Source organism: Haliaeetus albicilla, chromosome 2 (assembly GCF_947461875.1).
Source record: "Haliaeetus albicilla chromosome 2, bHalAlb1.1, whole genome shotgun sequence".
NCBI lineage: Eukaryota > Metazoa > Chordata > Aves > Accipitriformes > Accipitridae > Haliaeetus > Haliaeetus albicilla.
Genome location: NC_091484.1, coordinates 733866 through 753339, shown reverse-complemented (window position 1 = coordinate 753339; position 19474 = coordinate 733866). Strand labels below are relative to the sequence as shown.

The 19474-nt window shown below is 54.6% G+C and overlaps 1 protein-coding gene across 7 annotated transcripts in view; it reads right to left on the bottom strand.

Moving 5' to 3' along the window:
- The window catches only part of CDH22 (cadherin 22), an 88896-nt gene that overhangs the window by 46841 nt on the left and 22581 nt on the right, over positions 1–19474 (bottom strand). For 5 of the 7 annotated variants that reach the window (XM_069800700.1, XM_069800709.1, XM_069800676.1 and 2 more), the window contains exons 2-3: positions 12912–13874; positions 7543–7837 (exon numbers count right to left, since the gene is read on the bottom strand). In XM_069800700.1, coding sequence (XP_069656801.1) covers positions 7543–7837; positions 12912–13136 — 520 coding nt within the window. In that variant the 5' untranslated portion in view covers positions 13137–13874. Of the gene's footprint in view, positions 1–7542; positions 7838–12911; positions 13875–14548; positions 14693–19474 lie in introns of those variants that run through there. The other 2 variants (XM_069800681.1, XM_069800719.1) reach the window with 2 other exon arrangements.

The following is a 19474-nucleotide window of genomic DNA, read 5'->3' as shown; positions in this document are numbered from 1 at the left end:
ATCCCTCCCTCCCCCTCTCTTTCAATGTGAAGAACATAGGTCTTGAATTCCAGCTAAACCTGATCCTCTCCTTCCTGTGGAGACAAGCCTAGGAACACCAGCTCCCACCCCTGCTCTGACATTAGTACCTTCTCTCCAAGCATGGCACTGCCCACAGCAACTACAGCATGTATGGCTTTTGTTTAGTTTTCTGGCATGTGCCTTAGCCATAAAAGATACAATAAATAAAATGTAAACATCCATCACATACTGCATAACCCAGCTCCCATAACCAGGAAGCCTGAACTTATATCCAGAGAGATAATTAGACATGTAAAACAAGGTAAAGACCTCGGTTCCTCCCCCGGCCAGCTAACCCCACAGAACCAGAGGAAACCAACAACTTTACATAAAAATTAACAAGTCGAGTCCATCTCTTACTCTCCCGCTTCAAAGGCGCAATCTGGCACAGCAGATCAAACGAACTGCATTTCCCCCCAGAGGAAAAGGGGGCCAAGACCCTCCCTTCCAGAACAATCCTCCCCCACAGCCCATGCTGGGGCCGCAGAGTACCCGGCTGACCCAGTGCCCGCAGGCTGGGTGCGGGAGGGGACACAGACCTTGGCCACCAGCCATCCTCCAGCTCCACAAGCCCTGCCTGGGCTGTCCCCATTCCGCACCCTGAGCCGTCCTGGAGACCCGCCAGGGACATCAGCCAGCCCTCAGCTCCGCAGGCCAGGGAGATTAATCCCGTCTCTGCTGCGCCCAGCGTGGAGCCGGGATCAGCAGCGCAGAGAGGGGCCGCCGGCACCCAGCACCGAAAGGCACCTGGCGATGCCCCCCGGAGCTGGGGGATGAAGGAGCTGTTTCTCCGCAAGGTCCTTTCCTGCTGCGGCCGCGAGCGCAGAGAGCAGCCCCCCGCAGCTGCCCCCGCCGCGGCACGCTGCCGCGCAGAGCGGTCCTCGCGGCTGGCCTGGCAAACAGCAGCTCAGCCCGGAGCACCTTGGCTCGGATGGACAGGGCTCTGCAGAACGCCTCTGGAATACTAATGCAGACCTGTCCTAGCATCCGTCACCACCTTCCCTGCAGGACCCAGAGCCTCTGGGGCCAGTTTCAGCCATCCTGGGAGGTGTCATCCGCCTGCACACAGAAAGCTAATGGCTCCAGAACACTTACTATGCCACTCGCTCCAAACATGTTTAGCTAAAAGAAATGTTGACAGGCAAACTCTAAACACATCCAAGAGTAAAGAGGCCCTGTGCTGAATCCACAAGCAAGCCGACAGGACCTGTCACTTCCCCAGGGACAGAAGTACAGCCAGGCTCCAGGCCTGCAAAGAGGCAAACGGGTAGCAGGAAAAGCCAACACTTGCTAAATTTGACTGCCCATCCTCATGGCAGCCTTCATCCTTCCCTGGTAGGGGTAGGAGCTTCCAGCCGCTCTCCAGACCAGCTCTGCGGATGCAGCCTGCACCTCCAGCTCAGACTGAGCCCAAAGGACAACTCTCTACCCCTGCTTAGAGCACCCTTCTGTGCAGATCCAGCCAGCTTCAGGACAGCACAGGGTCAGTTCAGCCCTGCAGAATATAAAGGACCCCGAGAGGAGAGCTTTGTCATGCAAAGCCACATGCCCTGGACTGATGCCAGAGTGCAGCACTCCCATCTCAGGGACCTGGTTGCTGTGGGGGCAGGGGGCAGCTAAGATTTTATAAACAATGCAATTTACAGCTTTCGTCTTGCCCCAACACACACAGTGGCTGATGCACTCCAGAAACAAGCAGGCAGGACATCAGGGAAGAAAATAAACCAGAGCTTGAAAATTACTGGAGCAGAAGTGAGTTTCTTGCAATCTCAGAAACATCCTGACTTGGTAGAAAGCCAAATCCGACCCAGAGGAGATTTACTGCACAGCCCTCACGCCCCGCAGGACAAGCCTGAGGGAGCTAACCTGGCTGTGGTGGAATCGTTCAAACACAACTATGGAAACATCCTTTAGGGTGTCTGGCCAGAGAAACCCATTGCACCCCAGCCCGTGGCACCAAGCAGGTGAACGTGGTGTCTTGGGGAGCAAACCAAAGCATTAAATTAGGGGGCACAGGTTCCCTGTGGGGCTTAGCACATGCAGACTGGATGAGAGGGTGTAGCAGGTGCTCAGATGTGCAGGGCAGAGGGCTCAGGGCTTGCACCGTGACCAAGAGTGCAGTGGGGAAGGGGAAGAGGTGGTCTTACTGAGGACCAACAGGCAGGGCAAGCCCCAGCTCCCAGCTACTTGCTGCCCCAACAGCTTCCAGATGCACACAAGTGTTTTAAGCACTTTCTATCAAGGAAAAAAAAAAAAAAAAGATCAGACTGCCTGCAAGTGTTCTGGCTGCATGTTAAAGTATTTTTCTCTGCTTCCAGTGTGGAGATTAAACAATTTCTCTTCACAATAATTACTTCTGCATTCAGCCAGCTTTGTGCTAGAGTCAGGGCTTGACCCCAAGTTTCCGTCTTTACAGCCAAATCATCTCTAATCTGGACTTGGTACTACACAGAGAAATAAGGAGTGCAAAATGCACCGTGGAGTGATGTTCTGATGAAAGGATGCACGTTTCCCAGCATGTCCCTCACTCCAGGCTCTGCATGCTCCCCAAACAGCCCAGAAGCGAGCTCTGGGCAGCAACACACACTCTGTGCAACCAACAGAGTTGTCTTGCAGGAGGCACTGTGTGCTGGATTTGGGCTCATGCCTGTGTGCAGCAGACAGCTGTTAAGCAGACCCCAGGGAGCTCAGGAAAGGAGCCCAAAATACAGCTAATTTTAGCATCTCCTGTTACAAGATGAAGCTCCTGCAGTTCCCAGGCAGTTAGCTGGGTCCCACCCTACCTTCTTCTGCAGGTCTCTTCCTTTGGTACTAGACTCTGCTCAACTCAGGCATTTTGGAGTGATCTGCACTGGGGTACCCACAGAGGCCGAGCCTCAGGTACCAGCAGAGAGCAGCCTGCAAGCTCTTAGCCCCCAGTTTCTTCTTGAGGTGACAGGACAGCAGAGGGGCTGGAACAGGGACTGCCGCTCAGGCCCTCATCCTGCAGACAGACTGCTCCTTGGCTAGCTCACATGCATGCGTGGCAGTCGGCCGTCCTGACCTGGTGGCGGGCACAGGGGGAGTTAGCAGAAACAGTCCCAGGCAGCACCACCAGCCCCTGCCTTCTTCAGCCCAGGTGGACCCAGCACATTGCACCCAGCAGCTGCTGCCAGCCCTGAGGCAGGACAAGGCTCTGCTCCCTCTGGGGGGCTGAGCAGGGAGAGCCCTCTGCCCTGCTGCAGCTCCAGCTGCCCTCCCTGCCAGCCTCACACAGCACGAGGTCAAACCTGCCTCCTCTGCGCCCCGACAGCGCCATTCCATGGCTCTGTGCCCAGCTGTCTGCAAAACGGTCCTCAGCAGCTGTGCTCTTTCTCCTGATGCTCCAGCAGCCCCAGACCAGATAAGCTTTCTAAAGATAAGTCATGTGAAGTCTGCTCTCGCAGCTGGTCCTGCCATGCCAAGGGGGCCCAGGTAAAACTGTTGGGTCAGCTTCCGTTTTGGGTGCGCTTCCTCTAAGTGCAGGAGCTCAGCGCCAGCCTCAGGTCTGTGCTCTGTGTGTAGAAAACACTGACTTCTCCAGGGGCATAGCACATGCTCAGCCTGGGTCTCTGGGCTGGGGTTAGCTCCAAGCACCACCTCTGCCCCTTACAAATCCCAGACTCTGGCCTTACCTTCCTGACCATCTTTCATCTGCCATTTTTGATCCATCAGATAGCAATAGCAACCCCTTTTGCTTTCCCTTTGCAGAGGTTTACAGTGAGTCTGGATGAGTTCATGGAAGACCGAGGCTGAAGCTGACTAAACCCACAGAAACCACCCACAGCTGAAGAAATCCCCAAGCTGAAACTGGTTGCTGGCTGGGAGAATATTAAGAGGAGCGTCACACATGCTGTGTGCGCTGTTCCTCCTCTTCTGTAAGCATGCACTTTGGCCACTGTCAAGACAAGATCCTGGAACAAAGAGACCTGTAGTCCATCCCGACTTAGTCTTACAGTCTCAAGCAGCATGTATGCTGTCACTACAAAATGTGCTGTCCTGGCCCCAGCTCAGAGCAAGGGGCAGGTGTGTTGCAAAGGACTCCCAGCTACTCTGTGAGAGTTTGTGCAGTTCTCTCATTTGTTATTCCCTCTTAGACACTAGGAAATCAAATGACTTTCCCTCCCAATTAGTACTCCTTCATTATGCAAATAATGTCCTTTGATCTGCTCCTGCTGTCACAGAGCGGATCTGACCGTATTTGTTTTATTCCTCTTTATGCCCCAGGAAGGTACGCACCTCCGGGAGCTGGGACTATGTTTTTGGCAGGGAATGGAGAGCTGCAGCTGATAGCTGCCATGAGTGAGAAGAAAAACCACCCACTTGGGTGGCCCCAAGCACAAACCCCAGCAAGGTCTGGGAAGGCAGGAGCACGAGAAGAAGGAGGAGGAGGCCACCCTTCATTTTTCAGGCTGGGCTGCAGAGCAGCAGAGACAGGGAATGAGCAGCTCCCTACAAACAAGCTCCAAGCTGGAGAGTAGCCTTGCCCCCTGGGGTGGCCCCAACCCAGCCCCTTCCCCAGCAGAGAGCACAGCTGAACCGAAACACTGGTGATCCGGGAAAACATCTGCACCCAAATGGAGCCGACACCAGGCATGTTTGCCAGCAGGTCCCCAGGCTTTGACCTTCATCTTGATGTATTAATAGCCAATCCAAGTTCTCCCCAAGCTGCCCAGCCTTCCTACCCCTGCTTGGCCAGTACAGAGGATCACGTCCATCCACACTCAGGAAGGCAGCAAGGCATGCTCCCCATTCACTCTTATAAAAATACCCCTCAGGTCTAGGGGAGATTATCTGTCCAGCTCAGAGACAGCAAACATCACTACCAATAGCAATCACAGAAAAGGCCATGATCACAGCTGCATCTGGCCTTGATGCCACAAAAGGAGCACTCCCACACAAAGACCCTGGCAGGGTATTTCCCATAAGAAAGTCCTGAACCTCACCTCCCTGACCCAGGCAGCATCCTATGTCCTGCATCCTCAGCCCTTCCTACAGCAGCAGGAGCTGAACTTTACACACCAGGTCCATGACCAGCCCCATCTCCCTCTCTGTCCACACCAGGGCCACAGTGGAGGAGCAGGGCAGCTGCTGAACCCCAGAGGGTTGAGGAGAAAGCTACTTCTCAGGCTTGCTTGCTTATGCTTTCTCAGGATGTGTCCATCCTGTTCTTCGTGCTATCTGTTCCTGGGCAAAGCATTGGTAAGCCGAGGGAGAACTGGGAGGGAGCTGGGGACTTGCAGCAGCGGCAGCATGTGGGTACCCTCCAGCTCTGCATTCATACTGCAGGGGACCATGCGGCAGTACTGCTTGATGCTGTGTGAAGCTCTCCCTGCCCTGTTAGCTGGGCCATCTCCGGGGCTAGGCTGCTACAGAGGAGCCCTTACGGTCCCTGGGATGGCCAGGCTACAGAAAGCTCCAAAGCTGTCGCAGGTAGACAGACAGACATCAGCCTGGGAAGCAGAACAGGCTCTTGGCTCCAGCTCCCCACTCTGAGCATGCAGCTTGGAAGCACAGCCCACGCCATTCACAGCACTTCTCTTTACTTTAAACTTCTGAGTATTTTAATTTGCAGGAATCGCCTCCTTTCATGTTGTGAAACAGTGTTTCTTTCTGCCTCTGATCTCCAATTTCGCATAGAAACTGTCTCCTTTGATATGTCTTGTTCACATCAGTCTGATCAGGCAGCTCCATAATTGTTAGTGATTTTCAAAGAACTGGGATCCTTGTCTAGTACTCAGAGTCGAGAATTCCTTCCTTTTTAAATGTTGTTCAAGCAAAATAGATTAATTTAATTTCTTTCTTCCCTTTGGGAACAGGATGCCTCCTGCTTTGCTGCCCACGTGTTGTCTTTCATTTCTCCAGGAGCACATGGCTGTAGTTCAAGGGGTCACTCTCTGACTCGGGAAAGGATTTGTGCAGGTAAATGGAAGAGGAAGGAGAGCTTGGATGCCTCAGGAGAGCTTGTTCTCCATCCGTCAACAGAAATCCAGGCAGCAGCAGCTCCTCTGGTGTGGGCAGTTCCTGCACATCTGTACCTGCTGGAGGCCATGCACCAGTCTCACCATATGCTGCACATTAACCGTGGAGAGCCACAGCTCTGTCCTGAGGCCCAAGCACCATCCCCTGTACTCCGCTTCCAGGACGCCTCTTCAGCCAGCCAGCCTCTTCAGCCTGCACAAGCCCAGCAGCACCCAGTGTTTCGCCTGACCTGCCGAGCCCCTCCTGCGACTCGGCCCTGGTCCCCCAGCCCTGGACCCCCCCTCCGGCCCCGGTGCTCTCCCCCTGGGAGCTCACTGCCTTCCTGGCACTGTCACTCTCCCCTTTGCTGACTCATCCCTTGCTGACAATGTTGGGGACCTGCCTTATCTTTGATGTCAGTCTTTTGCAGGCCGTCTTCTACCTTGATGCAGCCGTTGGAGAACAGTGATTTATAGTCCCCTGCTCGCAGCACATGCCGGCAGGTGCAATCTGCTACGCGCTCTGGCTAGTCAATGGGGGATAACAGATAGCCCAATGCAGATGGGGAACGGTGTGACATTCTGGGCAGTGCAGCAAGCCAGCCGCTCTCCCTGGACTCGAGCTGTGCTCAGCAGCATGGCAACCCACCATCGGGCCAGCACAGAGAGCTAGGGCAGCAATACTGCAGCTCACGCATCACGTCCCTGTTCCCCTCCTGACATTCAGGTGAGCGCAAAGCTCACTGCCCTGCTCCGCCATGCCTGCGGGGATGGACTCATGCAGCCTCCTGGCACACGTCCCAGCCTGGCCATCAGCACTTCAGCAAAGCCGATCACCTATGGACTTAAAAGATGCCTGGTGGCAAGGGGATGGGCAGGCTAATGGTAACTCAGGGAAGCCATACTCCTGTCACAGGGGACGTGAATTCCCCAGTCTCAGCCAACAACGCCTGGCCCCTCACAGGAAGGCCAGAAGCCGGGTGAGAGGGGCTCGGCAGTGCTGCGTGGGGATGCACAGGGGGATGGCTGGGCAGCCACAGGGCTCTGGAGAGCAGCAAAGAATCACAGAGGATGGCCTGAGGAGGGGCTGGGGCACAGGCAGCCAGAGAGAAACACTACTCAGGCTAATCTGAACCACAGGCAGCCGTGAGCCCCCCGGCACGCAAAGGCTCAGTCCATCCCCCTCAGCATTTGGGAGCGAGGGGGCTGTGCAAACCCAGGGTAAATGCACAGTGGGCAGCTGGCACCGCCACGACCTGTCTCCAGGGCACAGCTTAGGGCTGAGACTGAGCGCTCAGCCACAGGCTGGCAATCAGCTCAGAGGATTTATTCACTTGTTTTCCTTAAGCCACCTTATTTATTTTTCCCTTTTGGCTCCCTAGCTCTGATCTCAGCTGGAATCCCTGGGATTTGCAGGCAGTTTTGCAGGGTACAGCAGGCTCAAGGTTTGACAGGAGAGAGGCGCAGGTTTCCCACCCCACCTCCTCCCACCCAGGAGACCTACCGATGGGAGACAGCTCAGCCACACTGCCGATGTAGGGCCCCTCCAGGAAGCGTGGCTCACTGTCATTGATGTCCTGCACCTTGATGATGAACTCTGACTCAGGCTCCAGCAGCTGGTCCGTCTGCCGGTCGCGGGCCTGAGCCCGCAGCGTGTAGAAGGTTTTCTGCTCCCGGTCCAGGCGCTCGGTGGCATGGATGTCACCTGTGATCTCATCGATGAGGAAGATAGTCCCTGCGCCCTCCCCGGAGATAGTGTACTTGATGGAGCCGTCCCCCTCATCCGAGTCCGAGTGGATCTGCCAGGGAAAGAGGGAGAGGGTGGGAGCAGGCTGGGGCCATGCTTGTGCCCCCACGGCTGAGACTGCATGGCTGTGGAGCCCCTGCACAAGGTGCCCATGGACACTGCATGATGCCCATCTGTTCCCTCTGCTACTGCTGGACCGGAGAGCGGCACAGAGCACTACTGAACAATGCCTGTGCATGGAGGAAGGCCCAATAAACTGGAACTTCAGTCCTGCCTATGCCACCATGCGCTCGGCAGATCACAAATCCTGCCAGCACCCACCCACACCACAAACCAAGGGACAAACCCCACCACTATGAGGTTAGGAGATGATGGAAAAGGGAAGGACAATTCAACAGTGGTCCAAAAAAAAGAGGCTTCCCTGTGGGCAAGGACCCAGGACCCTGGCAGCATGGCATCACCTCCCCCAAGCTGCACAGCAGACTGGGGTGTAAAGGCAGCTCACCACCAGCATCTATCCCCATCTACCCAGCCAGCTGCCCAAAGCCCATCCTTATCTGCCTGCTCTGTCCCAGCCACAGCCACCCTCCATTTTCTGGGCAGTCGGTGCTGGCAAGTCTCCCTGCCTGAGAGCTCACGTACTCACTGCACATCTGTATTGGCTTTACGTGGCAAGGTAACAGGGGAGTCAACCCATCACAACATCACACCCAGAGCCCCCCACCTGAGCAAAGCCTGCAGGAGAATGTGGCAAATCAGGCCCATGTTCAGGATGAAAAACAGACTCTGTGGAAGACGCTTTTGTAGGCAATCTCCGCTTCGTTTTCTAATTAAGACACTGTTTGAAATTAGGAAAAGAAAGGGTAAACAGCAGCTCCCCACAGACCAGGAGCTGACTGGAATCCAGGCCAGACGTCCAGAGATAATTTTATCGGTGGCATTAAACTGAGTTATGAGGTTTTTACAATCCAGCCACTTATGAGAAATCTATTAACAGTAACTGGACAGGCAGAATGCATCTTGACAGAGAGCAGCACGGGCATTAATTGGGACAATCCATAACGGGACAGGCCCCCGGAAAGGTTTCATCAGCTGCTTTCATTTGCTTCCTACAATTTCTGCTTAGAATCAGCAAAGTCATGTGTGTGTGTCCCCCCCGAAAAAGAAAAAAGCCGTCCATTAATCGGCTAATGAAATATGAAAATGTTTATGGGCCATTCAATCTTCCAAACTGCAGTTCTATAATCCACCTTTCAGACATACAGCTCTACCAGCAAGAATTTATACCAGAGCTGCCTCTTTTTTATGACGCCTTCATTATATTTGTCTTGTTAGATACAGTTTATATATTTATTTCATGAGTGAGGGGCCCACACGTTAGACAATTCAATGCATTTTACACAACATTCACATATTACTGCCCATGTTGAAACATCTCCCAAGGCTTGTCTGGGAAGGAGACCTTCACTCGGCTAGCAAACTGGGCTGTGAGCCCAGCAGTGCCCTGAGACCAGTGCAGTGGCTTGGCCACAGACCTGCTAGGGCAGCACCTCTTCGAAAGTGCCTGCAGGGGTGGTCTGCCCTCGTCTGCAGGAGCATCCTGCCCTGGCGATCCTGCCCCAGCCCTTCCCACTGGCTGCTGGAGACCTTGCTGCCCCCTCCACTTTATAATCCTCTCCCTAACCTTCACTATTACTCTGCTAGAGATGAAGCTTTTCAGAACGAGAAAGGTGCACCTGGTCTGTTCAGCACAGGTAACAGAAACCTGCATTTTTCTGCTGAACACCAGACTCATGATTAATAATTAGGCCAGAGATAAACCACCCAGCACCTCTTCCCAGAACCACACTGCGCTCTCAGCACATCCTCTTTACATATTTACTCATCGCTGACTGCTTGGAGCAGACACCAGCATCCCTGCAAACTGGAACGCTAGGAAGAAAAATGGAGCCTGGGCTCAAGGGGCTGTAGAGATTGATTTACAAGGGAAGATTAAAAGAGCTAAATCTGTGCTGCTTGGCTAAACAACAACTAATGGGGGAGGGCTGGATAACAGAGTACAGACATCTGAGGGGAGATGCCACAGGCCCAGACCACGTCCCAGGGATGCTCTCTCCTGCCTGGCCTTGTCATGATAGCAGGCAGGCTCAGGGAGCACCACGCTCCCACGCAGGTTTGGGGACCCCCATTGCCACCGGCCACAGCAGGCAAGCAAAGTTGGGCAGCCCTGGCACAGCGCAGACCTGTGCCAGCCCCGGGGCCCCACTGCACCTTCCCCCCAGCTCCCACCAGCCCGGGGGGCCACTCACAGCACTGCACCCCAGGAGCAGAGGGAATCCCCCACCCGCAGCTCAGCTCCTCCAGCCAAGGACAAGAGGGTCCACAGCAGCCAGGACCATCCAGAAGGTGGACAAAAGGCTGATCTGTTCAGTGTGTTAAAACAGGAAAATAGTTTCCTTGTCCTAAAAGGCTACAACCAGGAATTTTACGAAGCCATTAATTACTTACTAATAATTAAATCAAAATTAAATGTGAACAGAGGTGCACATTCCTTATTAAAAGTGATTAAACAGAAAGCACAGATACACAAATAAAAAATGACTCTGGGGCTGGAAAAGAAAGAAAATCAAATAAAAACTAGCCCGTAATAAAGGCGCACTCTGTTTGCTCCAACTCATAAAGCCCAAGTTCATCAATTTTCTTTAAATATTAGCAACTTAATTAAATCTGCTTTTTTCCCTTTAATCCTCTCCTCTATCTAAAATAGATCTGTCCACATGCAGAAGTTTGTAACTAGTGCTGACCCCATAATTCTATTTAAAAAACCCAAAGAAATCCACATCAAACTGACAGCAGCCTCAGGGGAAATTACAGTTCAGAAGAAGGATTAGCTAGAGAACCCAGATTTTATGGAAATGGTATCGGCCCTTCAAAAAGCACACATAGGTGTGTAAGAGGCATCCACGGAGGGCAAGCCCCAGCTACACCACAGGGAGCCGTGGGTCCCCCGTGTGGGAAGGCTCCCGGACCCACAGGCTGTGCCAGGAGGGCTGGCACACTGCCCTGGGCAGCTGGGGGCCACCCCAGCCCTGGCAGCTCCAGGTGGGCACCCCATCTTGTCCCAGCCCCAGGGAAAAGCCTGGCCCCAGGTTCCTTTCAGCCCTTGGGAGCAATATTCCTGGGGAACGGATTTCAGTGCAGGCTGGCTGTTTATTCTGAGCGGGCTGGGTGATGCGGTGAGTGATGTGGAAAGGGGCTGTAAAATGGGTTAGTTGTAGGTTCCTGGGTTCGTTTTGGAGATGAGGCGGTTGCTAGGCTACCTCTGGAGTTTGACAGGGCCTGATGCTTCAAGTCACTTCCCAGGGGAGCTGTGAATTAGCTGTAACTGCATTGAGCATCGTGGCGGAGGAGTGCGGCTTTCGAGTGTCTGCTGAAATGGACACAAATCACCACTGAAATCCCAGCTGGCCCCTAGCCAAGAAGCCCATTTTCAAGCCTCCTCTACACTCATGACCAGACGGCTGAGGCCATCAGACAGCCCTGCTGCATGAGCTCTTGGGCATTTTCCTTTGAGAAGAGCCCATGCCCCAGGAGCAGCTCTAGCTGGCTTGCAGCATACTCCTTTGACTGGTCCTAACAGCTAGCACTGCCTTCATCGGTATACAAATAGCACATCCTCCTGACACGTGGGAGCCACAGGGCATCTCCTCCACAGTTCCCAGAAAAGGACAAAGCCCAGCAACCCCAAGGCAAAATGCTCCTTCAGCCTCAGGGCACCAGGAGTGGAGGGAGCAGAGGTCCACATCCAGCCTCCCTGCACCCCAGGAGGTCACACACCAGCAAAACAGCAAGTTCCCAAGGACAGACCCAGTCCTGCCCAGCAAGGCACTGTTATCTGCCAGCAGCTCCAGGTTTGCCGGTGCTCCTCTCCACAGGGCGTGCAAGCAATGGCAAGAGCCAGGACAGCAGGAATAGCCACCCCCTCGCAGAGAGGGGAGACTGCCGGAGAGAGATCAGGGCTCTTCCAGCACAGGGAGACCAGCGTGCTCCAGTGACCATGATCACACCTTCTCACAGCAGAGCAGGATACGCTGGTTACAACAAGCCTGAAGCCTCCCAGTACCTCTCCCTGCAAGTTCATCGGTGCCGCTGTCTCTGCAAAGCCCAGCAAGGATCTGGCCGTGGGAGCAGCTTACTAACACGGTGCGGCTCCCAGCTGGCACCCAGGAGTGCCCACAGTACCGGCCTGATGGGCACAGCTCCTGGCAATCCCCAGGAAAGCTCTATCACCAGTGCTGGCCCTTAGGGTCCTTCCAAGCCCTGCATACCCACACCAAGCACCTTCCGCACCACCTATGCAGGCCAGCCTGAGATACATAAATCCTGCAACAACCTCGCTCTGGCCACAAACAAGAGCAGGATTTCTGTGCTACAGCTAGAAGAGGACATCTCCTCTGCCAGCCCCCGTCTCCAGAGATAATCAGCTCGGCAACAGCCACTGTAGCCTGTGGGTCCCACAGAGCACAGTCCTTCCAGGACCAGGAGGGAGCCACAGGGAGGGGCCACGAAACAAAACCCACCACGTTATCCCCACACTGAAAGGGCTACAGGCCAGGGATGGACCGTCGTCGGGAAGTCAGGGTTGCACCTACGGCAGCAACTGCTGGGTCGGCAAGGCCCTTGGTGCTACAGCAGTACTTTGGCTCCCAAGACATGGCAGGGACCAGCACGAGCAGATGCCTGCCCTGCACATCTGCTCCAGCCCAGCAGGTCCTCCCCCACAGAGATGGGGCTGAGCCTTCCCCACAGCCTCTACAACACCCAGAGCTGCACCCCTTCTTGCACGCTCCCCAAACACCACGGGAACCCAGCACATGACTGGAAGAACATAGACGTGAATTTTGGCGTGCTCCTGCCCTAGAGTCTCTGGGAGCACATTAACCTCACAACCCCCCAGGAGGGCCCGGGCTCCTGCCATCCCAGTCCATAGAGTACTTCTCTAACCAGGCCCCCATGAGCAACCTTCATGCAGGCCCTCTTTCCCCCACCAGGCTCGACCATGCTGCCAGCATGCCCTGCTCTGCCACTGGCTTGGCCAGCCCCATGGAGACACAGGGTTACCTTACCTTCCCCACATACAGCGGCTCCGTGCCCGTGTACTCCTCCACCACAAAGAATTGATTCCAGACCCAGCCACGCTTCACTCGCCCGCTGGCCAGCAGCGCAGGGTCCCCTGGCTGCCCTAGGCCAGCACCCTCCACTGCAGTGTGCATGGCCCAGGCCCCCAGCTCCTGGATGGCGCAGAACAGCAGCAGCATGGTCCACGAGAAGCCCTGCAGACCCTTCGCCATGGCACTCTAGGAGACTGCATGAGCAGTAGCTTTTGGATAGGCAACTAGCATCCTTTAGGGAAGAGGAGGAGGAAAGTCCACACCAGCAGCGTGGGGCTCACTGGTCAATGCAGAGCATCCCCATCCCTGCTGAGTGCTGTGTCCTGCAGCTGGAGCACTCCTGTCCCAGCAGGCTGGAGTCACATCTGTAACAGGCGTCCCGGACTGCCCGCTGCTAGCACGGGAGCAGCCAGTGCTGGTGCCTCACAGGCTGTTCCTGGGTCTCCGGAGAAGAGTCTGGCAGCTGGCATTTGTCCCTGGGGACAGAGCTGCACGGCTCCGTGCTCAGCTGCCGCTGGTCTCACTGGGGAGCGGGGTCACACACAGCCTGCCGCCCACCCTGCCAGCAGGCATGGAGCTCCACAGCGGTGTGCAGGGCACGGGCACCCACAACCGTCATTCGCGGGAAGCGAAGGGAAGCTTTTCCACGTGCAGTTTCATAGAGGAGTTAACAGGATGAGCTGCTGTGGCCAACGTCTGCCTGTCCCATGGTGGCCCTGGACTACTGCGCAAAGGGTCTGGCAGCACAGGCGCCTGTGCCGCATGTGCAGTTCACAAGCCCGTTTGTAACTCCCATCTTCAGGGGGATGACATCCCAGCACCTGGCGAAGGGTCCTTTGCCCAGCTGATGCCGGTCACTTCCATCCTCTGCTGGCTCACGCAGGGAGGTACAGGGCAGCTGGCAGCATCCCCAGGAGCCTGGAAAAGGCCAAGGTGTCAGTGCTGGTGTGAGAGCAGGGCTCCATGCCCCCCCGTGCAGCCTTGGTCAGTATCTCCCACCCTGTCCTGCCCCAGGTTCCCCACAGCAGAGCCCAGTCCTGCAGGTCCTGCTAGAACAGGTACCCCAGAAGGGAGGGCAGCAAGCTGCAGCACTCTCATCACTATGGACATTTGCTCCAGCAGGGACTCCGAGACCAAGGAGGCCCGCTGTCGAAGGCATCTCCTCTCCACACTGCCCTGGTTGCCAAGGGGAGCGAGGTATGCTGCTGGGGGGTCATTGCTGCCAGTGCTGGTGGGAGATGTGTAGGCAGCACCCCTGGCACTGCACAGCTGCTGCTGCCTGCAGAGGGCCAGACTGCACCAGTCCTGCATGCACAGGCAAGAGTCAGGCCAGGGGATGCCAGTGCCTGACAGTGGGATGTGCTGGCTGTCCAGCCACTGCTGCTGGTCTTCCTGGCAGAAGTTTTCCTGGCATCTCACTTCTGCAGCCATGGGCTAGGAGAAAAGCATCTGTTCTAGGACTTGCCACCTGGCTGACTTTAAAAGCTAACAGTTTACGAAAGGGCTCTGGAGTAAGCTTCAAGCCACCCGCAAGGCACTAAAGATAAAGATATGAGACCTGTGGCCAAGGATAGACTGCATTCAGTGAGCACCTGGGGAGAAGAGGCCTGATCAGGAGACAGGGATGGGTATGCAGCATCCATCTCTCCCTGCACCAACATGCTGAGTTTCCACCAGAGCTCTGCGACACCAGCCACAGCCAGAACTACTCATGAAACATGCACATCTTCACCAGTTTGCAGAAATAATCTCCTGTCATCTGTTACTCTAAATAGGAGGGAGAAAGAGGATGAATGGAAAGGAGGACGATCCTGGACTAGATATCCATCTACTCTCTATAGAAGGGGAGCTGGACTGTGCTCTGCACAGCCCCCAGCATGATTCTAAACAGCCCCAGCAGTTCAGAGCAGGGGCAGCTCGCAAGTATTTCCCTAGCTCTTCCCTGCACTTGCCATTCCCCTAGTGTGACTGCACCAACACGGCAGTTTCCCAAAGTATCCAGTGAGCTGCACTGTCATTTCTGCATTTGCCTGTCTGGACAAACACTTACTGAGAAACACGGGGCATTAGTGCCAGGCATCATTCCACACTGCCTATGGTTCACAAGTAGTGCATCATGCAACATGCACAAATCTATTCACACACAAGGGCTCGCACTCATGTTCCATCCCATGCACAGCTAACTGCACCCATACACACTGGCACCCTCTTTTGTCCACATTTGTCCCTCATTTGGGTGTACACTTATGTTTTCCCCTCAATATACACGTGCTATATTCCATGCACACATGCACGTCAGCTGTCACGTGTGCAAGTCCTGTGCACTTCATGCTCTAAGGAACACAGGGTCTCCAGTATATTTTTATGTTAGCAATCACGGTACAGAAGCACTAACATTCATGCCCACCCCTCTTCTCTGCCAGACCGTTTGTCATTAAGACATCTCCGCACCAACCATGTAAGGTCGTTGGCAATAGCATGACTCCCTCTTGCAGTCAGGCCTCCCCACACAGAAGCCGTTCCTGCCACCGCTCCTGAAGGGCCAGCTACTCTTGCCAATCTGGTGAGAACCCCTACCATCAAACATCAAAATATTTAACATCAGGGACTGTACCTAGGGGAGCGAGATGACCTGTAGATGGGTGACAGACTGAGTTGTTCCTTCCCACTGTCAGGAATCTCACAGGGTAAGGTAACTGCAGCCTTCATTGATCAAACACAGATATAAAAGGACCTTGCTCTGGAGCAGCAGAGCTGAGGCTGCCCCACCTGCAGCAGACTTCAGAGCAAGACACTCACGATGACAATAACAGGACACGTACAAACCTGTTTTATCATGCTTACATAGATATATAGAAGATATGTGTAACAAGATATAGTGCACCACTGCCACAAACAGCATCTCTCCAATTTCTCACATCTGGGAAATTTGCGGATATTTGGAGTAAGTTCCCCAGCTAGTGACAGATGTCAATAAACTGAACAGCACGAGCGGTGCCAGAGCAAGAGCTTCAGGCCAGCATCCAGCGCAAACAGTAATTGTGGGAAGAACATCCTATCCAGCATCTCTGCCCTTGCCACTCTGCAGCACTTTTGCAGGCAATGCCTCCACATTTGTCCAAAGTCTGAGTACAAATGGGTTGTACCTGGTAAATGCAACTGCTGGAAAGAGAACTTAACAAATAGTCCATTTGCACATGTTCTCAAGGACTACCACATAAGCAGAGCCTTGGGGAGAGGCAGTCACCAGCTGCTGACGTCTCCCACTCTGCCCACCCTGGCACCCTCTCCTTGCCATCCAGGCTACTCCACGCTGGTTTATAAAGCCCTGCCAGCAACCTGACAAGGCAGCAATGCCACTGCCAAAGAGCAGTTCTGCAACCACTGAAGACCTCCTGAACACGTAGGGAGGCTGAAAGAAAGGCCAGCCCAATGGTGCAAGTCCAGGCACTACAGGTAACATCAGCATCCAAGGGCCCTGACCAAGCTGGCAGGATGGCAGCACATCGCCCTGGCTGTCCCCAGCACACAGTGCTCAGGGCACGCAGCTGGCAGACAGCACTGACACTGGCTCCGTGAGGGCAGTAGGAGCCATCCGCATTCCCCTCATCGCACCATTTCACGTGAGTGGCAGCTGCAAGCTGCCGACTTCCTCCATGACCTGACTACCCAAGCCACATACTGGAGCTAGCCCTACGTGCAGGCAGGGATGGACAGGCACCGTGCCGCCTCTTTCAGTCTTGCTAGAGTTACAGCATACAAACGGAAGCAGCTAAACCCTAGACAGTATCAATAAACCGGTAAAAGCAACAATTTAAATGCACACACTAAAGCAAGGTAGAGAAGAGGAAGCAAGGGCAAAAGATGCCGCAGTGGGCGAGCACAGCTCCAGCAGAGCTGCTCCCGGGCTGGCAGGCAAGCTGGCCCACAGTTCCCAAGGCAACTTGCTCAGTCCTGTTGCATCTGAGCACTCCACAGAGCAGCTACTGCCACGGAAAGGAGAGTCCCGCTGAGCACGCATGGGCTGGGCTGCCGTTGCTGTGGGAACCACAACCTTGTGTTTAGAGTCTCAGACATTGTGCTGCTTTTTACATTTAACAGATTTCTCATCTTACTGCTACATCCGGACTGATGTGGTTTGCTGGTGGCTGTCTCGCATGTCCAAAGTTCAGCTATGCTCAGCTGAGCTGTTTGCATGCTCTGGCTCTGTGGGCAGCAATGGAGGTGGTGTAACCCAGTTTGCCTCGATGCACCTCTCACTCAGGTCCCAGACTGCAAAGCCCATCCATACAACCTATTGCGAGCTCCAGCCTTTAGTACCCAGAGCCACCTAGAAACACCGACCCAGAGACACATCTGTGGCAAGGTTCATTGCCACAAACCGGATTCTTCTCCACCCATAAATTCTCAGCCTGTTTCTCTTCTGTCACAGACTCAGGCCACAGCTAGGGTCAGCGTCATGTCTCATCTCGGTGTGCACAGTTTCTGGCTGTCACATCACAGACCTCTTCCAGAGGCAGCAGACCCAAGAGCCCCACCCAAGCCCTGCTTGTGCCCTTGCAGCAGCCTGCACACGCTGCAGCAGGGTTCAAAGTACCCCAGGGCTGCACAGTACCACAGAATGTCCCGTGCACAGGAACCAAGACTAGCACAACGTTTATTTCCCTGTGTTATTGAAGACCTTTCAGCAACAGCTGGAAGCGCCACTTCTCTCTGCCACACGTGAGCAGCAGAGCCATAAATAACTAGTGGGAGCTGCTGCCGTTGCAGCCAGAACCAGCCTGCAGCACAGCATCCCAAGCAGGCAGCAGCATGCTGCTGCAGGTACACAGCACGCATGCACCCACATGGCAGAGTGCCCAGGTACTTGCTGTGCCAGGCAGGCTTTCATGCATGCAATGAAGCCCCAGACTCTCACACGACCCCAGGTCCAGGGTAATGCCCTCTCTCCTGTGGCTGTCATCCCCACTTCCCAATTATCAGTACAACTCGCCCCCCCCCCCCCCCCCAAGAGCTTGTGCAGTTTGTCGGTGTGTGTTTGGCACAGCCATACTGTACATCATGTTGACAGTAGAAATTACATCCTGAGCTTATGTTTTACACTGTGCTCTGTCAGAACTCACTGCAGCCCAGTGATCAGGACAAATTGAATAGCATCCCATCCGTGTCAATATTTATTTCATTTTACAAATGCAGGCTGATGCAGGGGAAAGCAGGCAGGGGGAGGGGGAAGACGCAGGCAACAGCACACAAAGATAGCACTGCCCAATACGTTACAGTCCTATACCTCCAGACTGTACTATTGCCCAACACTGCTGCAGTCCCAGAGTCAGGGCAGTGGTACTCCAGGAGCCCAGGGAGGGGTGAACCCAACCAGAGGCCAGACGAGCACCCTGGGAGCTCATGCAGCGCTCCCTGTGCCTGCAGGTCTATTGGGAGGACTGCCACACCAGTACTGTTCCTCTGAGACAAGCCCTTATAATCAGCAGAAAATGCAGAGCTCCCCATCAGCTACAAAAGATGCAACAGAGCAGAAGGAGAGCTCTCCCTTGTCAACCCCAGCTTGCCACCTGAGCTAATGCAGGCCTGGATGCACTGCCTTGGCTTCTTAGCACCTCCCAGCAGAGTCGCATGAACTACCTGCATGAGTATCAGGACTGCTCCATCTGTTCAGAATGGCCACAAGGATGCTACAAAAGCTGCTGAGGAGTAAGGCAAGAGTAAGGCACTGCTTGTGCCACCCTTGGGAAGGCAGACCCACAGAAGGCATACCAAGCATAAGACACGAGCTCCCTAAAGCTTGGACCTTCTCCTGCTTTTCCATGGCATACTCACACCCCAAAGGACACAAGGAAATGGAGGCTGCAGCAGGAAGGTCACTGCCCAGAGACAATGGCTCAGTCATGACCCCCATGGTCCTGGACATGGCCCTCATTGCTCAGTTAGCTATCTGCAGAATGAGTTCAAACTGGGAGTACCAGTTACCCCGCTCCAGCCCCATTATCCAACAAAGACAAGGAAGGAGCAGACAGCAGCACAATAGGGATGGCCTCCAGGGAGGGGCTAGCAGTTGCTTCCAGCACTTGCATGCAGAAGCCCAACCTCACAGATGAAAACTGGGAGCTTGTGGACTCATGCTGCTGGACAGTTGCTCCTCACACTGCGCTCTCCCCTGGCTTCCCAAGGGCAGACCACGCAATGACAAAGGGGGCTGGGGAAGAGCTGTGGCGTGCTTGCATCCCAAGGTCTGCCTCGTTGGTCTGGAGCTGGTATCTCTCACCGCAGTCATGAGGAAGCCACGTTGGTCCAGCACTGTTCTGTCAGCTTTGGCACTGAGTGTAGCTACTACACAGGGAGGGTGGAGAGAAGAGCACGGGGAGATGCAAGAGGCAGGTTGGAGATGTATGACACAACCTTGTCAGCAGTTAGCAGTGCTGCTTCCAACAGGCAGGACTACAGCATCTTTGGAGACGACCCAGGACAGCAGTCAGATGGACAAAAGCTCCTGCTAGGCTCCC